At 31.4% G+C, this 18,941-nt stretch overlaps 2 protein-coding genes and 1 long non-coding RNA gene across 7 annotated transcripts; 2 read left to right on the plus strand and 1 right to left on the minus strand.

Annotated features, from left to right (window-relative positions):
- Positions 1-254: 254 nt before the first annotated feature.
- Positions 255-1,777, minus strand: LOC131607104 (galactomannan galactosyltransferase 1-like). The gene has a single exon (XM_058879145.1). It carries the CDS (start codon positions 1,648-1,650, stop codon positions 382-384), a length of 1,269 nt encoding a protein of 422 aa, XP_058735128.1. The 5' UTR covers positions 1,651-1,777; the 3' UTR covers positions 255-381.
- A 2,618-nt stretch (positions 1,778-4,395) lies between these two features.
- LOC131607115 (uncharacterized) lies at positions 4,396-7,592 on the plus strand. Of its 5 annotated transcripts, XR_009285208.1 has the most exons (5): positions 4,396-4,627; positions 4,909-5,106; positions 5,202-5,385; positions 6,126-6,234; positions 6,496-7,592. It is a non-coding gene; the product is annotated as an uncharacterized LOC131607115 (long non-coding RNA). The 5 variants fall into 5 exon arrangements; XR_009285207.1 differs by having other exon boundaries at positions 5,202-6,234; XR_009285206.1 differs by having other exon boundaries at positions 6,126-7,592.
- Positions 7,593-15,321: 7,729 nt separating this feature from the next.
- LOC131607138 (uncharacterized) lies at positions 15,322-18,032 on the plus strand. Its single transcript, XM_058879171.1, has 3 exons — positions 15,322-16,030; positions 16,119-16,267; positions 17,256-18,032. The coding sequence occupies exons 1-3, from the start codon at positions 15,778-15,780 to the stop codon at positions 17,388-17,390; spliced, it is 537 nt and encodes a 178-aa protein (XP_058735154.1). The 5' UTR covers positions 15,322-15,777; the 3' UTR covers positions 17,391-18,032.
- The last annotated feature ends 909 nt before the right edge of the window (positions 18,033-18,941 follow it).

The raw sequence follows: 18,941 nt of genomic DNA on the forward strand, positions 1-18,941 counted from the left end.
AAGTATTGAAATGTTCCCTGTGTCGAATTTGTTTGAGAAGCATTTCACATTTACAGTGTATAAAAAAGCATTCAGCCATTGAAACACAGAGGAAACAAGACCTAACGTATTTCTATTGACACTAATTAAAATTATAAGCCGCCATCATATATTTTGCAGGTTTAAATTCAGATCCAAAGAGACCACATATATTTTGCCTTTATAGAAAAGCTTAAATTCTTGCTGATAGCATAAACATTAACAGCACAAACGTCTGGTATAAAAAATAACAGCACAAATTATCCCTTTCAAGAGCTAGTGATACTTATTAATTATGTATGTTGAATCATACTAATTCAAAAAGATGTAAAATATAAATTTTCAGAATTACCAATCAACTAGCTACTCCTCAACCCTAGGGTATCCAAATGGAACTTCATACACAGAAGATTCCATAAGATCCTTCCTCACAAACCCATAATTACCAAGAACTTGATTATCCCCAAAATTCAAAGCCCTCTCCATCTCTCTCCAACAAACATCCCCTTTGTAACTAGGATTATGATCCCCACTACATGGCTGACACCCTGTAAAATGTGTCACAAACGGCCTCCTTTCTTTCCCTCCCAAATACCTCTCTCTCATTTCACCATACCAAACACTCATTTTCTCTGAATGCCTTCTCCTCAAAACCCTAGCCTCATCTTCCATCTCATCATACTCCTTTTTCAATCTCTCAAACTTCCCCAACGAAGCAATCCAATAACCTTCCAAATCATACCCTTCCTCCAAATATGTTTTCCCACCCCATTTTCTTCTCTGCCTAGAAAGCAAATAAATCAAAGAAGATTGATCGTCAGATACCGGAAACAGTTTATCCTTAAATATTGATGTCAAGATTCTCCCCCATGTTTCATAGTTTGATGTTAACGGACCCATTTGAGCCCACACATGTAACAAATCCATAGACCATTGACAGTTACGAATCAGAAGCGAACCGGCATTAAGCCCGGTCCAGCTCTTGTTCTCACTTTCATCATACACCATGTTGGACCAACCATGAGCAACAAGATTATGATCCTTGTAACGCTCCAACGGAATTTCGAACTCCATGTCAGTGACAACTGCATCCGCATCTAACCACCAGATCCACTCAACTTCTGGATGCGCCATCATAGCAGATCGAATGCTTGGAATTTTGGACCAATAAGAGTTCATCTTCGGGTGCAAGAGTACATTGCTATAGTAAACCTCGCAGTTGTGGATCCTGCAGTAATCAACTTTGTTTTTGAAACATCTTAAGAGTAAATGGTCGCCGATGTTGTTCTTGCACGGCGTCGGTTGCGACCCGGTGACGATGAGTATCCGGTCACGTGAAGCGGCGGCGAAGGAAGGATGGAGTTTGAGCCAGTCGCTTCGTTTTTTGTCCCACTGTTTCATTGGTTTTTCGATAGAGTAGCTTAATTTTGGGTCGTCGTAGAATGTTTTTTCAGAAGGGTCTTGGATAACCTCGGAGGTTGTTACTGTGGGACTGGGACCCGTAAGGAGTATAGTGAGTTGGTTTCTTTTGAACCATGAAGCTGAGAGGAGTAGTAGAAGAAGAACGAAGAGGGTTCCTTTGAAGATGGGAAACCCAATGGAGCAACCTCTCTTTCTCTTCAGAGTTGTCATTTGGAATGTTTGGAATTTGGATTGTGATCAATTTAGAAGAAAGAATCAATTTTTATGAAATAAGGAGATGAGTGAGAGTGTTTATTGGTCATAAGTTCAAAATCTCATGCATTTGACCAAAGTTTGAAAGAGCGTTTGGGGTTGGGAACGTTGCAGTTCATACATTAAATGTAATTTCCTAGTACTTATTACATACTCTCCCTATATTCCTTTTGAGTTATCCATTTTGTAAAAAATTTGCTAAAAGTACTCTTAATTATTCATTATAGAGAGAGAAAACATTAAGATAATTAAAAAATTAGATTAATTTTTATCTATCTAATTTAAAAAGGTATGTTCAATGTAAAATATTTTGAAAACAACAAATAATTATACTATTTTATAAATAAATAAATATATTAAAATTAAATAATATTATATAAGTGATTGAAATATTGATTAAAAAATAAACAATAATTAATTTTAAATAACAACAATAATTAATTTTATCGTTATATGGAAAAAGTAAAAAAAAACCATTAAAAAGAAAAGAGAGAATAGTAATAAAGGGATGTCTCCCATATCTAGATTGAGTATATCATCATCCATAACATTGAGTTATGCAATTTTTGTTCTATTTTTTAGTTACAAAACAAATAATTTGAGTCATCCATAACAAATAATTTTACATTGAAAAGGGTGATGCACTGATCCATATATCAAATTAAACCATTTTTTTTATTTAAAAAAAATTTAATGACATGACAAATTTAATGACATGATACTATTTTAATTTTTTAAGGTTTGATCTACCAAATAAAAAAAGGGAAAAGCTAACATGTGCCCAACGGCACAAGTTAATGAGATATTTATAGAAATATTTTATTGAAACGCGTGCATTCAATGTATTGAAACTTTAAATATGACTCTATTGCATTTAATTATATTTAACTTTTTCTAATTATAGTATCCTTAACATGTGCCCTTAGGGCACACGTTAGCATGACCCATAAAAAAAATTGTATAGAAAACTTAAAAAAAATTAAAATAGTATCATGTCATTAAATTTGTCATGTCATTAAATTTTTTTTAAATAAAAAAATGGTTTAATTTGATATATGGGTCAGTGCATCACCCCTTTTCTCATAATTTTTTATTAACTATTTCTGAAAAACTAATGTCATTTTTTACAAATTTAGTAGATCAAACCTTTCTTTCACTAATTAGTCAAAGAAATTAAATTTTCAATAACCATTTCAATCAACATTTTTCTTTTTTCTATTAATTCCTTTTAAATAAAAATTATATATTTTTTTATACAAAAGTTAACATACACTTTTTACTATTTTTATTAGTTTCTTTAACAAAATAAAACCCTTGTATATTATCTTTGTTTATTTGATCTTTTTACTTTTTTTAACAATATTTTTTAATAGGCAAAAAATATATATTTAAAAAAAATGTAATCCACATTATTCCTTTCTATTAATTGTTTATTGGGAAAAAAACTACATATAACTTTTTAACAAAATGAAACCAGCATTTTTATTGTTTTATTTATTTTTTCTTGATAATATATTTATAAAAACTTAATCTATAAAATATTAAAAAGTCAATTGTCCATATTTTGACTAAACAAATAAAAAATTTAGTATTATTATTTTAATATTACATATAAAAGTTATGAATCGAAAAAAAAAACACTTAACCCCAATATTAAAGTTAATTTTGTAATCTTTCATATGTACTTTATCTACTTTTTTTATTTTTAGTAAAAACTAATTTTTCTTCTACTAATTAGCCAATAAAAGTTTTAACTTTTCTTCCCCTAATTAGGCAATAAACACGTTAACTTTTTTACTATGAACTATTTAAATTGAGCTTTTTCCTTTCTATTATTTTATAAATAACTTTTGGGTAAAAAGACATAATTTTTTTATTATTTTCACATTTTTTTCCCTTTTGTTTATGGATTTTTTTTGCTTTTTTAAACAAAACATTTTTTTATCATATTATTTTGACTTTTATATTTTTATTGATAAATCATAATAGAAAACAATTTAGTAAAATGAATTTCATGTTCTTCCTTTATTTTATTAGTTACTTTTTCTTAGAATTATATTTTTAAGTTAAAATATATTTTATTGACTCAAATTTTTTTGTTTAATTACAATTTTGGTTCCTATATTTTTCTCAGATTTATGAAATTGGCTCTTCTATTTTAAATTTAAATAATTTTAGTCCTCCTCATACTTTTGCACTTAAAATTAACGTTACTTTTATTTTTTAAATAATAAATTACTTATAAAATATGACAAATCATTTTATATAATTCTATTATTGATCTTTGTAGATAAAAATATATGTTAAAAACAAAAAAAATCATCGATTTTTTTATGAAAAAACGTGAGAAAAAGACTAAAATTGTTTGAATTTAAAATAGGGAGACCTAAACTGTTTAAATTCAAAATACGGGGACTAAAATGTAACTTAATCTTTTTTTCTATTTCTTTTAGTCAAAACAATGTTTTTACTTTTTTTAGAATACAAATAATTTAGTTTTTTTAGAAGAAAATAAGATCGAAGACCACATAAAAGAGATTACGTAATAATCAATCTAGGAGTAGAACTACAAAAATTGGGCCTAATTGTGGCGGCTGTTTTGGAGAGGTTTATAAGAATCCCCGCAAATTGAATTAAATAACGAATTACAGAGTAAATATTTATTTGTTTTAGGGAGGTTTAATAATACCCCGCAAAATTAAGTATAGTTAATAAAACTTTTCTTCCCTTGTTTTTTTCTAGCCTCCTTTCATTCTCATCTTCGTGCTTCTAGAAACCCTAACTCTTCGGCCTTCACTCTCCTCGCCAACTCTTATTTTCATGTTCGGTTTTCTCTCTTCTCTCTCGTTCCCGACAGTGAAATCTTACTGTCATTCGCGGCTCACATGTCTTGATTCACTGCACCTTCTTATCTCTTCATCTTCTTCGGTGTACGGTAATCCCTTCTATATCTCATCAACGTTTCTATTGTTCATTAGAATTTGTTTTTCTTTAAATTTCTATTTTAAACCCTAAAAGTCATTTGAGTTCTTCAAATTTGTATTTGAAACCCTAAAATTCATTTGATTTCTTCAAATTTCTCTTTGAACCCTAAAATTAATTCAACTTTATTGAAATTTCTATTTTAAAAATATAAACTAATTTGAATTTTCATTTACAATTTGAAGCTCACAAACTCACAAAAAATGTTGAATTGTTTATTCTTATAATTAATAGGTATGTTTGATTCTCAAAAATACATATTGGGATGCGAGCCTTAGATTTGGATTGGCAAGGTTGCTTCTGTTTGTAATTTTGATGCTGATATTCAGGATGAGGAGCCACGTGATGATCTGTCTGGTTTAGATGACAGGGGAGTCTTGTGAGTTGGAGGCCATCTTGTTATCAAGCTTTTGTAGAGTGAAGACGAAAAAGGTGATATTGCGGTTTCATTTTTTCCTAGGCAAACTTGTGTCAGTTGATTTGGTTGTGTATATGTTTGAAAATGAACTAGTTTAATATCTTTGCAGAAATCAACAAGATTTGTAAACCATTGTTTACGAAGTCGTCGTGGTTGAGAACTAAAGCCACCATACCTTCGTCGAGAGAGATATATTTGATATGTCAAGGTTTAAAGCCGGAAATAAAAATATAGGTTGTTTCATTTCATGTGGTTGTCCCGATGAATTTTTAACGAGAGAAGAATGTATTCATGTAAGTTGCAATCATAACTCGATATTTTTTTACTCTGTAATGCAGTATTGTCAAATCATGGCCATAGTAGAATTATAGTGTGCATTTTTTAGTGTTATGGCTCTACACTGTAGCATAGAGAAATTTGAATACACTGCTATTTTCTGCAATCCAGGATAGACAACATTGCTGTATTTTGAAATGTGTAATAGCTTCTTCTGATTTTTTATTGAGTCCTTCATGAATTTGTCATCCTTCAAAAATGTTGAATGAGCTTTGTAAGCACGGATTGGTTTCAATCAATCATATATCATTTAAGTGTAAATAGCTGATCTACTTTATCCCAATTAATTTATAATATAAGCAACTTTTAATGTGTGAATTTGATTTTATGAAATTATAACTCTATTATTTTTCTTTACATGGAGTGATAGGATTACTTGTCAAACTTTCATTGGAATCAATGTATCAATGCCAGAACTTTTTGGTATATCAGTTGGGTGTATCAATGCTAGAACTTTTTTGTTGGACACTGGAATTTGGTATACTGCTAGAATTTTTCTCTGTTATTATCATCTTCAGATGTGCATCTATAGTGTTTCATATTTATAAAGTGGAATATACTAGTTAGTCATTTAGTTGTGTGATGAGTTTAGTAATTGGAAATTGACTCTCCACCTTCTTATTCTTTGTAACTTGGTATTTTAAGATTCTCATTATGATAGAGTCTAGTGACTTGATTAATTATGAGCCTGTTGTAGGGATCTTACCTTACTTCTGAGTTAACAAATAAAACATGTGACTCCTTAGTCACATCCAATTGGGTGCTTCATCTAGTCAACCTCCACCTTCCAAAAATAGTCTCATATAGTAAGTTATTTATGTATGCTAAAATAATTGACATTGTTTCATGTGATTAAAATGCTGAAGTAGTGATGAACATCATTCAATCTTAAATTCACTTGGTTTCATAGTTTGGGGTATTTTTTAATATGGGTCTTTTATGTAAGCTAGTTTTTAATATGATGTCGATGGCCATTGATGTGAAAAGTTAGATTCTAACTTGGTATTTTGTTTGTTCGAATATTATAATTTGACTTATTAATAAAAATTATTATATATTTTTCAAAGCTTAAGAAAAGATGCAAGTTTGAGATTGATAGAGTTCTTAAGTATGATGGAGATTGGGACACCTGAGATCATTGAGGAGATTAAGAGCTTGGAAAAATTATTTGCATGGGAGGTTTGCATGATGTACGTAGAAGATACAAAGGGCTTCTTATGTGAAGGTAACATCAATTTTTGGGATCTCACTTTTGCTCAAGTAATTTTTCTTTCTTGATGATTTTTCTCTTTATGGTGATCATGAATTTGAGATACTATGAATTCTGTTTTATGTGAAGGTAACATCAATTTTTGGGATCTCACTTTTGCTCAAGTAATTTTTCTTTCTGGATGATTTTTCTCTTTATGGTGAACATCAATTTGAGATACTTTATTGGTTTGTACTTGAGTTATCATATGTATGTAATTATATTTGTTATCATTTGTTACTTTATCGTATTCTTATATGTAAGTATATTATATTAATATAACTATTCATTATTATTTTTATATAAAAGTTTAACTAATATGATTAATTTTTTTTACATATTGCGGGGTTATTAACCTCTACAGAATAACCGCCGCAGTTTACTCGCTTGAATACCAGCAGTTGCTTAGAACTCCCGCAGATAATTTGTGGGAATCATATAAGCGGCAGTTCTTATAACTCCCGCAAAACAATTTGCGGAGGTCAAAAACCTCCTCAAATTTGAATAATAACCCCCACAATTCATACGCGTTTTTTGTAGACTCTGATACAAATAAATAACAAAATTAAAGAAATTTAAGCAGGAACTCACTCATAAAACATTAAATTAGGACATGGATCGAACTCCATGTTGGCAAGTGCATCTGCACAAGTATTAAACTCACTGTAAATATGACTAACTTGCACCTCCCAATCCAGTTTGAGTAACTATTGAATTTATTTTACCAATCGCATTTAAATTATACTATCCTGTCAAGAATTCAAAGTGTTTTGAACCACCACTTTGAAATCTATATGAAGCTCAATAGCCCGAATCCCAAGCTCTTTTGTTAATCGTAATCCTTCTAACACATCCTAAGGTTCAACAACGTATGCACTACAGTAATCCAAATATCTTGCGAAGCCTTCAATCTTCTCACTCATGCAACTACTACTACTACGAAAAACACATATAACAACAGTCGCGAAAGACCTATAATAACGGTTAAACAAATGTTGTTAGGTAGGGTGTGGATGTAAGTGGATCATTTACAATCATGGTCAATTGCTTGTGGTAATGAACTGAATAGCGCACTACATACAACCAAATTTATATTAAACAACCGTTGTTGTATATTTTTTAATAAAATTTAAAAATGTAGCACTAGAACAACAACAATAAGAACAACAAGAACAGCAGGAACAACAACAACAATAACAAGAAGAAGAAAAATAAGAGGAAGAAAAAGAAAAAGAAGAAGAAGAAGAAGGACAAGAACGAGAACAAGAACAAGAACAACAATAATAAGATCGACAACAAGAACAACAACAAAAACAACAATAATAACAACAAGAACGGCAAGAACAAGAATAATAGAATTTCTTGATTATGAACAAAATTTCTTTCATCTTCAACCTTTAGTTTGGATTCCGATATTGATTATGAAGATTTGTAATTTTTGACGGAGACGTGTCTTGAAACTAATATTTCTTGAAGTAAATATTAGGGAGTTTTTAGATGGTTTTTACGCAAATAAACTACGCGAATAAAGTTTATAGAAAATATGTTAACGAGATAACAACTAGGTCTTATTGGAATACCCTAATTTTTCTCTATAGATGTATGTGAATTATTTGAATCATATTGACTTAAAAATTCATGATGGATTAACAATACCACTGTAATCAATTCCTTAGTGTACAATGTTGGACTTGCAATTTCACACACAAAAAGGAAGTGAATTGTGTGGTTTGGAAAAACTTGGTTTTGAAAACTTTTTCATATTAAAAATAGAGGTTTGAAAATTTTGGGCAGAAGAAAGTAAATAGCTTAAAATAAATTGTGGAATTTATAGAGTTTAAGGAATGAAGAAGAAAACCAAAAATTATAAAGGTTCGGTCAGACCAAAAGGACCTACTCCTTTTCCCAATAATTGATCTTGAGAATTTCTAATAATACTTGAGAGCTTTTAGTAGGAAAGACTCACGAACCCCTTTATACAGGAAAATGATGGATGATCTTCAACCAAATAATACAAGAAGATGGATATGGGCGTTTGCATATTTTCTTCAATATATTTTTTAGAGTGAAGCGGTCAATCTTCCTTCCCAACGATGTATTAAAGCGATTAGTCTTCTTTCCACGAACACGGACCTTCAAGTTCCAAAAAATATGAGCTCAATACTTTGATTTTAGTAGGGCTAAAAAAACCTGTGAGATTTTAGTCGTGCTGATCTCGAATCTGTGAAGCTTTTTATATTGGGCTGAGCTTCAACCTATCTTGGTTTTAACTGAGATAACCAATAATCTATGAAGATTTAAACACTAGATAATCTTCAACCAAACCTAGGACTGGTCACTCAATCCCTAAATATAAGCTTTCGTAGGATGAGCTTATAATTCATATAAATCCCTAAATGGACAGTATTCAACCATGGTGTATACAAAAGATTCCCTTGGTGAATTTACAATTCTACCATTTCTTGAATTACAAATATATCTTCACTAACAAAGGAACTTTTCTCACAAAGGCATTTGGCTAAAACATTTAGTGAGAGAAAGTTAAATAAAACTTTAGGGTGTGTTTGGTTCGAAGTAGATGGAGGGGAGGGGAGGGGAGGGGAAATTTTTAATTAAATATGTTTGGTTCAAATTTAAGGAGGGGAAGGGAGGGGAGGGGAGGGGAGCAAAATCCCTCCAAACCTCACTTTTTGCGTTCCTCCGAATTGGGGGGATTTGGAGGGGAGGGGAGGGAATCTGAATTTTAAAACGTAAAAAATTATTATATTTACTAAAATATCCTCAGTTTAATTTTAATATTTCAATTTTTTTCGTGTTAATGCTTCTCTTCTATGTGAATTTTCTCGATTATTTCCATCAACTTATTATAACTATTATCCACCTTCAAATTTTTTTAACTTAATACAAATCATAATCATTACATTATTTTTATAATTTTTTAAATATTTATTTATGTTATTTTTTCTTCTAGTTTTGTTATTTATCCTATTACATTTTCTTTATATCAAATTTTAAATCATTTACTTTATTTTATTTTTTTGTTTATTCATTTTATTAGAAATTTAAATTATTAGTTTTAATAATAACTTATTTTATGTATTTGTTTTGTTAGATGATTCATCACTATTTAAAAATTATTATTAGCATATAGTTTCATTTGTGTCAGAGTTATAATATGAATCAAGTGTACTCAGTTTATTAACGTTATGGTAAATTATAACGTTTTAGTCCGTCAATATTAAAAAAAAATATTACCAAAATAACATTTATGAAATTTTCATATTTGAATATTATATCACTTATATAAGATCATAAGGGTAAAAATGTAATTTATTTATAAAATCCCTCCCCTCCCCTCCTGAACCAAACATATTTTTAATTAAAACCCCTCCCTTCCCCTCCCCTCTCTTATTTTGAACCAAACACTTATTTGATTAAAAAAAATCCCTCCCCTCCCCTCCCCTACCCTTCCCTCCTTTAAATCCCCTCCCCTCCCCTCCCCCTCATTTGAACCAAACACACCCTTAGAGAGAGTGTGAGAGATGAAAAAGTCAAAACATAATTCTAGATGCTTTAAAATGAGAAATGAGACCTCTATTAATAGGCAAGAGGCTGGCTCAAAAAGTAATTTGCATTTAACGCATTTTACCGTTAGCTAATATATTAGACTAAATTGCTAATCGATTATATGATGCAAATATACAAATGTAAGTCCCCAAAATGGAAATTTGAGATATCTAGTTGTTCCATAGAATTAAGGCGCATTCAAACTAGCTTGGGCCTTAAGTTTGTGCAAATCTAATCGATTGGACATATGTTATAATCGATTAGAAAAGTCAAAATGTTGCCCATGGCTTATTTGACTGGTCCTAATTCATCTAATACAACTTCTAGATGTTTTTCAAAGTATTTTCTTATGGCAAATCATTTTGAAAAAGGTTTTGGTGTGTGTGTGTGTGTGTGTGTGTGTGTGTGTGTGTGTGTGTGTGTGTGTGTGTGTTTAGCCTTGTGCTTTTACAGAAAAGCTCATTTGCTTTTACATATGTTCACTCACTTACTAAAATAAGATATTACTCTTTTTCTACAAGCTTTTGCCAGATACTTTTCTTTATGTGGACACTGCTTGATATAAGGCTTTAGATTATTTCCATTTAATTTATCCTAATTGGATAGTCAAGCTTATCAAACCATAATACTTAGGTTTGCATCTTTAACCGCTTAATCGTTCATGCTTGACTTATCATAGTTGTCATCAGAGTTGTCATCATGGTGGTTGTCATCATCAAAAGTAGATGTCATATTACCTACAAAACAAGGTTCTACATACAACTCACTAATTTGGACTACAATTCCTTAATTCCTTAGATGACTTTGATAGCAAAATTAGGTGATCTAAGTGCGTTAATTCCCTAGCCAAAACTTATAATTACCTACTTATAGTTAATTACTAAGTTGAACAGTTATTTTATTTCCGCTTAGTAGAGTTAGGGTTAGTAACTTCTACTTATCTAAATTCACTTTGTGAGTTAGTCAACAACCAAAGAGCAATGAACACAAAAGTAACTAAATAGAATTATATAATCAAATCACACAAATAACAACAAACAATCATATGATCTAACATAGTAAAATTAAGTTTATGTACTAAGACCTAATTAAGAGATATCTAGCTACTCATAGTGATACAAGTAATTACCATTCGTTTAGATGAAGAGTACATAAAAATCAATGAAGAATACTGTTTACAATGGCTTAAAAACTCTAAAATATTTTGCTGTAGAACTTCTTGTCGTCAATTTCTACTCAGAAATATGTAACCCTTGGAAAAATGGTCTCTTTTTCTATTTAAGTAGATAAAAAAATATGTGTGTCTAGTGACCCATCACGACCACTATGTAAAGCATTGCAATCGCGATTCATCTTCATCGTGGCCACGATAGTGGCATAACAATCACGAAAACTCGAAAGGCCAAAATTGTTGTTTTGCTTGCCTTTTCTTCTTTTTTATTCCAAGTCCATAATTTTTCTTTCCTTATATTCTTCTCATTTATTCTTCATTTTAGCTCATATTTCACTCAAAATGACATCGATTATACCAAAAACGCTAGTAAATATTATGCAATGATAGAGTGTCATCAACAATCCATCTGTTTATCAATATTTGGAAATGGATACAAATGCTTGAGGCACGCCCCATTGAGATCTGTGTATCAAGCTCACATCATCCACTTTCCAGAAGCCTTCTTGAACAGAACGATACTAGAGACCCATTAAGTATACTTAAATTCATAGATAAAGTTTATAATCGAGCAATTAATGGATTGTCTTCATGGTTGCTTTAACCTTTTCAAGGGATTCCCACCCATTTTGCCAAGATAGGTATTGTGCACCAGGGTCAATATTAATTAATGGGATGCCACACTCGGGGGTATAACGGGTACCTCGTAAGAAGAAATCACAAAGAAGTCAACATTAGCCTTTAGGCACGCAACATGTCCTTTCTTTACTCTGACAAGTAGATTAACGCCTACTTAAATTGACCGCGTCAGGTTATTATCCAGGTGGATGTCTTCAAACTCTCCCTATGGAATTGGCTTCAAGGTCTTCATCTTGTACCTAACTAATATTCCAAACCTATCATCTTGCAGGGTTTCGTCCTCCCATACATCAAGATCTACTGCATTGGCTACTTCATCGACCTTATTCCTCCTTTCCTCATGGGTGACGACAGATGCCATGGAGTTATTCAATGTTGCCTCGTGTATATGACAAGCTCCATGCAGATCAACTTTAACAAGGACTAGGTGACCTAAATCATTATGGTATTTCATCTTTAGATGGACTACGACATCCAACGTTGCTAAGAATGATCTCCAAATGATGTCGTTGTAGACGCTTTCACAAGGAACCACGAATTAAAGAAAATTTACCATTATCTTATTCTTCCGTTATCCATAGGAAACCGTAGGTTCAATTATCCACAGCACCGAGCCAAAGAGTCATTAAACGCGAGAAGGCTCTTGCCTTCACATGGCTTTCGATCTTGCATGTGTAACCCTAACTTCATGAAGACTCTGAGATACATTAGGTCACATGAAATTCCATCGTCAACGAGGATCCCTGATACTGAGTGATTGGCTATTATGGAAATCACGATCAACTGAAGTGTAGGGTTAGGAGTTCCATCCACCTTCTTGTGGTCTCGAAACCCTAACGTCAACCTATACTTTTGTCGCTTCTCGATTTGCATATTGCATTAGGGCATAAGCTTTTTCTCGCTAAGCAGCTCTAGCCAATCGAATCGACAACGAATATCAAAGATGATATGAAGTTAGGAGGATCTAAGGTGCTTTCGAAAGCAAGATCGTGATTTATTTTCTTCATCTTAGCGTGATTGCTACAACAATCGTAAGTAAGCATGGCAAATAAACTCTGCCCCCGCCGGGCCCCACCCGTCCCTGCCCCGAAATTAGAGGGGAAAACCCGATTTAACCGGGGGCGGGGCGGGTGCGGGGAAAACTCGGTTTTTATTTACGGTGTGGAGGCGGGTGATACTAGTATCCGCCCTGCACCAGCACTACACCCGCCAACTAAATTTAATTAATTGCATTTATTTTTAATAGTTTTATTACTCATTTACATTTTTATTATTTATTTTTGTAAAAATACAATTTAAATAAAAATATCAAACATAAAAAATGTTTTTAAAATAATTAATTATTTAGTTTAATATTAATTTTTATTTTTATTGAAAAATATATATAAATTTTAAAAACATTAAATTTTATCCGGACGAGTGCGGGGAAATCCGTTTTTTGTTGGAGGCAGGGTCGGGGAACAAATATTAGCTCCGACCTGGTTTAGGGGCGGGGCGGGTCTGGGTGTGCTTAAACCCGCCCCGTTGCCATCCCTAATCGTAAGTTGAATTAGACGGATTTGATTGTGGAAATTTCCATGAATCAGAAGTCGATTCCGAAAGACAGCGCCACAGTTCAATTCTTAAAAACGATCAATGAAATGATGAGATAATGCTTTGTTGTAATGGATTTGTGTTTCCAATACGTTGGAAAATGAGGTTATCTAAAAAGTTAGCATTTTAACATCCAAAATCGTGAGAGAATAAAGAGTAGTATATCTATTAAAGAGAATTTAAATAATACATTTTTCTTCATGTTTCATATCTTACATATGAAAGATAGTTGAAGTGTCCAAAATCTAAATCAAATATGAGATTTTTTATTGGGCCGGGCTAGTACCGTTCTTTTGAATCAAATGTTGATGATGACATTAAGAGGAACACGTGAAAGTTAACTTGTCGTGAAATTTAAAGAATCCGTTATTTTGATGTAAGTAATCTGTTTATCTACTAATATGCTGAAGTTGGGTATCTGTGTGATATTTTTAGTTCTAAATGGGTTGCTATCTATGTCTCTTAATTTTATTATCTTTCTTATTTAGCAACAAATCCAAAATGATGTTGGCAAAAATGTTATTTAAATATAACAACGCCCCCTCTACGCTAGTCGCTTTGGTCACTCGCAAAATTACAAAACAATGCTCAATGGCCTTGTGAAAATGGGCTTTTTTCGTAAAAAGCTAGCAAACAATATAAAAAAATAAACATCTTTTAAATATAGGTACAGGTAAGAGTATCCTCAAGGTACTCTTTAAATATATTAAATAAAAAAATATTTTTTTATAAAATTAATATTTTAATTTTCAATATATTTTTAATATAATACCAAGGACAAATGGTTAGTATTTTCCTTTATATATTTTATATATAAGGAGTATTGAAAGCGAGATTTTTTTTATATTGCTTCTAAAGCCATTTTACCTTTCTAAAGTTTTGGAAACTAGTGTACAATTCTTCCAATTTTAAATAGTAAACAAAAATAAAATATATTTTGTTAAAACTATAATAGTATTAATTATAAATAAAAGTCAAAATTATAATTTGAAAAATGGGTTTAATAGATCATCCAATAAAAAATTATCAATCTGTCATGCCATTCAATTTTTTAAAAAAATAAAAAATAATTTAATTAGATATATAGTTGTAACTGATTGACAATGTAAAATCGTTATTTTCCACTTAAAAAATAAATATAATAAATTCAAATTTACACTAGATATATTGTACTATATTTAAAACATGAATGAAATATATTATACATCATTTTGTTTAATGCATGTATTTGATATATTTTTTAATAGTAAAATATATTTTCTCCAATCTAATTTATAAAAATAATTTATTTTTTAATTTTATTGAATAATTAATATTTTAAAATATGTTATAACATTAATTATTTAATAAATATAAAAATAATTATTTTTATAAATAAAACCGTAAGTAATATATTTAATTTTACATATATATATATATATATATATATATATATATATATATATATATATATATATATATATATATATATATATACTATTTGTTTGACTTTTTGACTAGGATATATAATCCACAACAACTAATTCTCCTTATTTTAATTTTAAATCTATTTTTTTAATATATCTATTTTTTAAATATTGAATAATCAATACTATATCCGTAAGAGAGAATATATATTATATGTACGTAATCACTTGTTTAGAATTAAAAAGTTAGTAGCAGGGTGCAGGTGAGTGAGTTTTACCGAACTAGCACGCTTGAAACTCTCTTTACATACACTGTTGTGTTGTGTCCCACACTCTCACATGCCCTTCACTCTCTCTACTCCTTTTCTTTTTCCATCTTTTCTTTACTCTGTTCACCCCTCACGCTATCAAATTGATTACGAGCTTATTATTCCTACCATCCTTCACCATTTTTCTCGGTTTCGGTTCAGTCTTGTTCACATCCATCATTCCCATTAATTCCAAGCGTGTGTCAGTCCATCTGTAAGGAAAAAAATTACGTACACGTCAGCTCCATATTTACATTCACAGTACTCTCTTTTCTCCATCGTCATCATCCTCCTCATCAATAACTCTCTATTACGCATCTTTCAAACTTCCAACGTCATCATAATTCAAAACACATTACAAAAGGCTTCAACAATTTATTATTTCAACAACACAAACCAAACCCACCAGTAAAGACATGGGGAATTGTCAAGCTGCTGAATCGGCCACTGTTATGATTCATCACCCAGGGAACAACAAGGTCGAGAGAATTTACTGGTCTGTTAGTGCTCATGAGGTTATGAACTCTAATCCTGGTCATTATGTTGCTCTTGTTGTGTCTTCTCCTACTCTTAAATCTGAGAATGGTTCACCGTCGAAACATCTCAAGCTTCTTCGACCTGATGATACTCTACTCATTGGTCAGGTTTACCGTTTGATCAGCTTTGAAGGTACAATAACGCTAACAATGTTTTTATTTTATTTTTATTTTTATTTTTATTGAAAATGATGGTGTGCATTAACTTTGATCGGTTGTAGATGTATTGAAGGAGTTTACTTCTAAGAAATGCGGTAAACTTGGGAAATTGCTTAAGGAAAGTGGTAACCATGGGGTTCAGATGAAACACAAAGATTCTAGAGCTTCGAATCCTAGTCCAAGTTCCAAATCTGAGTTTCGTCACGTAAAGGTAAATGAAACCTTAACAAGTTTCATGTTAATATTACTTCTCTGCTTCAAATTGGTTCTTTATTTATTTATTTTGAGGAATTAGTCATAATGAATAGAAATAGTGAAATACATAGTATAAATTTATCACATTTTTTTATTAGGACAGAACTGAGGGTACATGTAACCAATGTTTGTTTGTGTTGATCATTACAAGTTTTTACCATGTTATTGCCACCAATCGTTATCCCCACTAGATCCAATTCAAGACAAATCTAAAATTGTTAATAAAGTATTAATCAAACTCAACTGCTAATAATTTATTGTTGCTTGCTACTAAACCTTTTCGGGTGCTCAGGGTTTTAAAGAATTGTCTGCGATTGCGAAACCGGTCTCGACATAACCGTATTGGTATATGTACATATCAATATTGTTATTCATCATTTTTATGCTAAAAAATAAATTGTAGTTAATTTATAAGTACCGAAACCAAAAGACTTATATTTAAAACCTTGGTGCTAACATATTTGATGTATATAATTACCTAACTTATTACTAGTGTGTAAGAAACGGCAAAACTATTTTTAGTCATAAAGGTTGGCATTTAGGGTCGGAATTACATATTCTTGCATATGTAGCGCACTAATTTGTAGCATCAACTTAGTTATCCAAAGTTTATGATAATCTAGTTGACTTTGCTATGGAAGATTAGGAATAGGAAAATACGTCAAACAATGCATGCTCGACAATCCAAACAATCATCTATCTTTTACTATTCGTACAACTTTGATCACTTTTTATGTTTCTTCACGTTTCCAATTCATAAAAGCACTACCATATCATAAAAGGTACTAAGTAGGTAACAGGGTGAACTAATAATTTATTGGGTCATGCCAACTTGTCGTTTCTAAAGGAATTAGTAATAGTAATGTAATACAAGATTAAAAGGGAAAAGAAAAATCTTGTGCCTAACTGTCTAAAGTTACGACAAATTATTGGTGTTGTGTCAGGTGGAACAGGAAACCCAACGAATGGATAGCAGTGGAAGCAGCAGAAGCAACAACAAGGTTGTTGGAAGGCATTTGGTTGGTGGTAGTGGGCAATGGAGGCCAGCCTTACAGAGCATTGCAGAATTTGGAACTTGAATTCACTTTATTACTTCATCATTGTGATAAATAAATCTTCTTTTAATTCCGTTCCTTTCAATATAATTCATGTAATTGCCCCCTTCTTAGTTTGTAGTAGTCCTTTCCTCATACATATATCATGCTGTTTTGTCTGTTAAAAAACTTTGTTGAATCATTTTACATGCGATGTCTGGTTTGGAAGTGTATGGCTTTGCCTTGAAATTTTGTCCGTTCTTGTCACATTCACTGAGAACCAAACATGGATGATATGTTGGTGTTGTGGTCCCATTTTTGTTGAATTAGCCACTTTTTGGGCATAAATCATGCAACGAATGTCGGGCATAAGTAATTGCAAGAAAATTGATTTTATTAAGCAGATAATATTGAGGTCGAGACTTAAACAAAAATAAGCATGCATGAGGATATTTACAGAGAATATTTGATGAGCATGGTATGTAGTCAAAAAAACTCTATTTTCCAAGCATGGAAGGAGGTGGTGGAGGATTTTGCTATAACTTCTCTGAGTATAGATTCAGAAGCAACCTTTAGTAGTGTTTATAATAGTGTAAGAGAGGTTCAATGAGTTATATTTGATGAGTCTCTCATCAATGTACTCGTGATAGAAGTTGTTGAAACAATAAAGGAAACATTACGTCATATTGTGAACAACTACTAGGGTGCGGCGGTCTCGGAAAATATCATGGTGGATGGAAGTAAAATTTCTATTCTTCCAAACACCCCCTTCTAATATCATGTGATTGAAATATGTCTTAAAAACTTAGTGATGAGGAGAAAGAAAAAATATTTTAAAATTTTCAAAAATTTAAAAGTCAAAATGTAATTCGGTCTGAACGGTTCACAGATATTGAGTTTGGTCGATCTGATTCATGAGTCCGTTAGAATATATTATATTAATTTAGAGATAATAAAAATTATACGTTTTCAGTCTCTATAAATATGCGACCCTACAATTTTAGTCCTTCTAAAAATTTTCTTCAATAAATGATTCTCGCAAACTTTTACGTCCTCAATATTAGTCTCACCCGTTAGTTTCTACTAACGGAGGCTGACGTGGCTTGCCACGTGGAAGACAGATTGACAAAAATATGAAAACGTTTGAAATTGCGGGGGTTTTAAACCTCTTATAAACTAACCCAGGAAAAAAAAAATTGGTTTCAAACTTTTTCAAACACCTTGCAAGCAAGTTTGGGAAAGGTTGGAATGCTTGGAATCTGGTAGGGTGAGATCTCGTCATTGTTTCATCTGTTACTGAGTGAAACTTCTTCACGGCAACAACCAAATCTGAAGACAACTCTGCTTTGTAAACATTTTCTTGACTACCAACTCCGATTAGATGTTTGTCATCAAAATTCTCAGTAGCTTCAATGATGTTTTCAAATATCACTTTTCCATCATGACTCCAAATTGAAAATAGTACTCCCCTTTGTGTTTCTTCTTGAGTTTGGCTTTCTTCCTTTGCTGGTTTCCTTCAAAACAAAATATACATTGAAATTCTGACACTGCACACCACTAATCTTAGAGCTCCTAGAGAAATCAATACTGACCGAA

The sequence above is a fragment of the Vicia villosa genome, linkage group LG1 (genome assembly GCF_029867415.1).
Source record: "Vicia villosa cultivar HV-30 ecotype Madison, WI linkage group LG1, Vvil1.0, whole genome shotgun sequence".
NCBI lineage: Eukaryota > Viridiplantae > Streptophyta > Magnoliopsida > Fabales > Fabaceae > Vicia > Vicia villosa.

What these genes read in the sequence shown, in the direction of transcription:
- LOC131607104 (XM_058879145.1), bottom strand. Translation starts at nt 1,650, where the DNA reads ATGACAACTCTGAAGAGAAAGAGAGGTTGCTCCATTGGGTTTCCCATC.
- LOC131607138 (XM_058879171.1), top strand. Translation starts at nt 15,778, where the DNA reads ATGGGGAATTGTCAAGCTGCTGAATCGGCCACTGTTATGATTCATCAC. An exon ending in CCGTTTGATCAGCTTTGAAG is followed by an intron (nt 16,031 to 16,118) that starts GTACAATAACGC and finishes GATCGGTTGTAG; the next exon opens with ATGTATTGAAGGAGTTTACT. An exon ending in CTGAGTTTCGTCACGTAAAG is followed by an intron (nt 16,268 to 17,255) that starts GTAAATGAAACC and finishes GTGTTGTGTCAG; the next exon opens with GTGGAACAGGAAACCCAACG.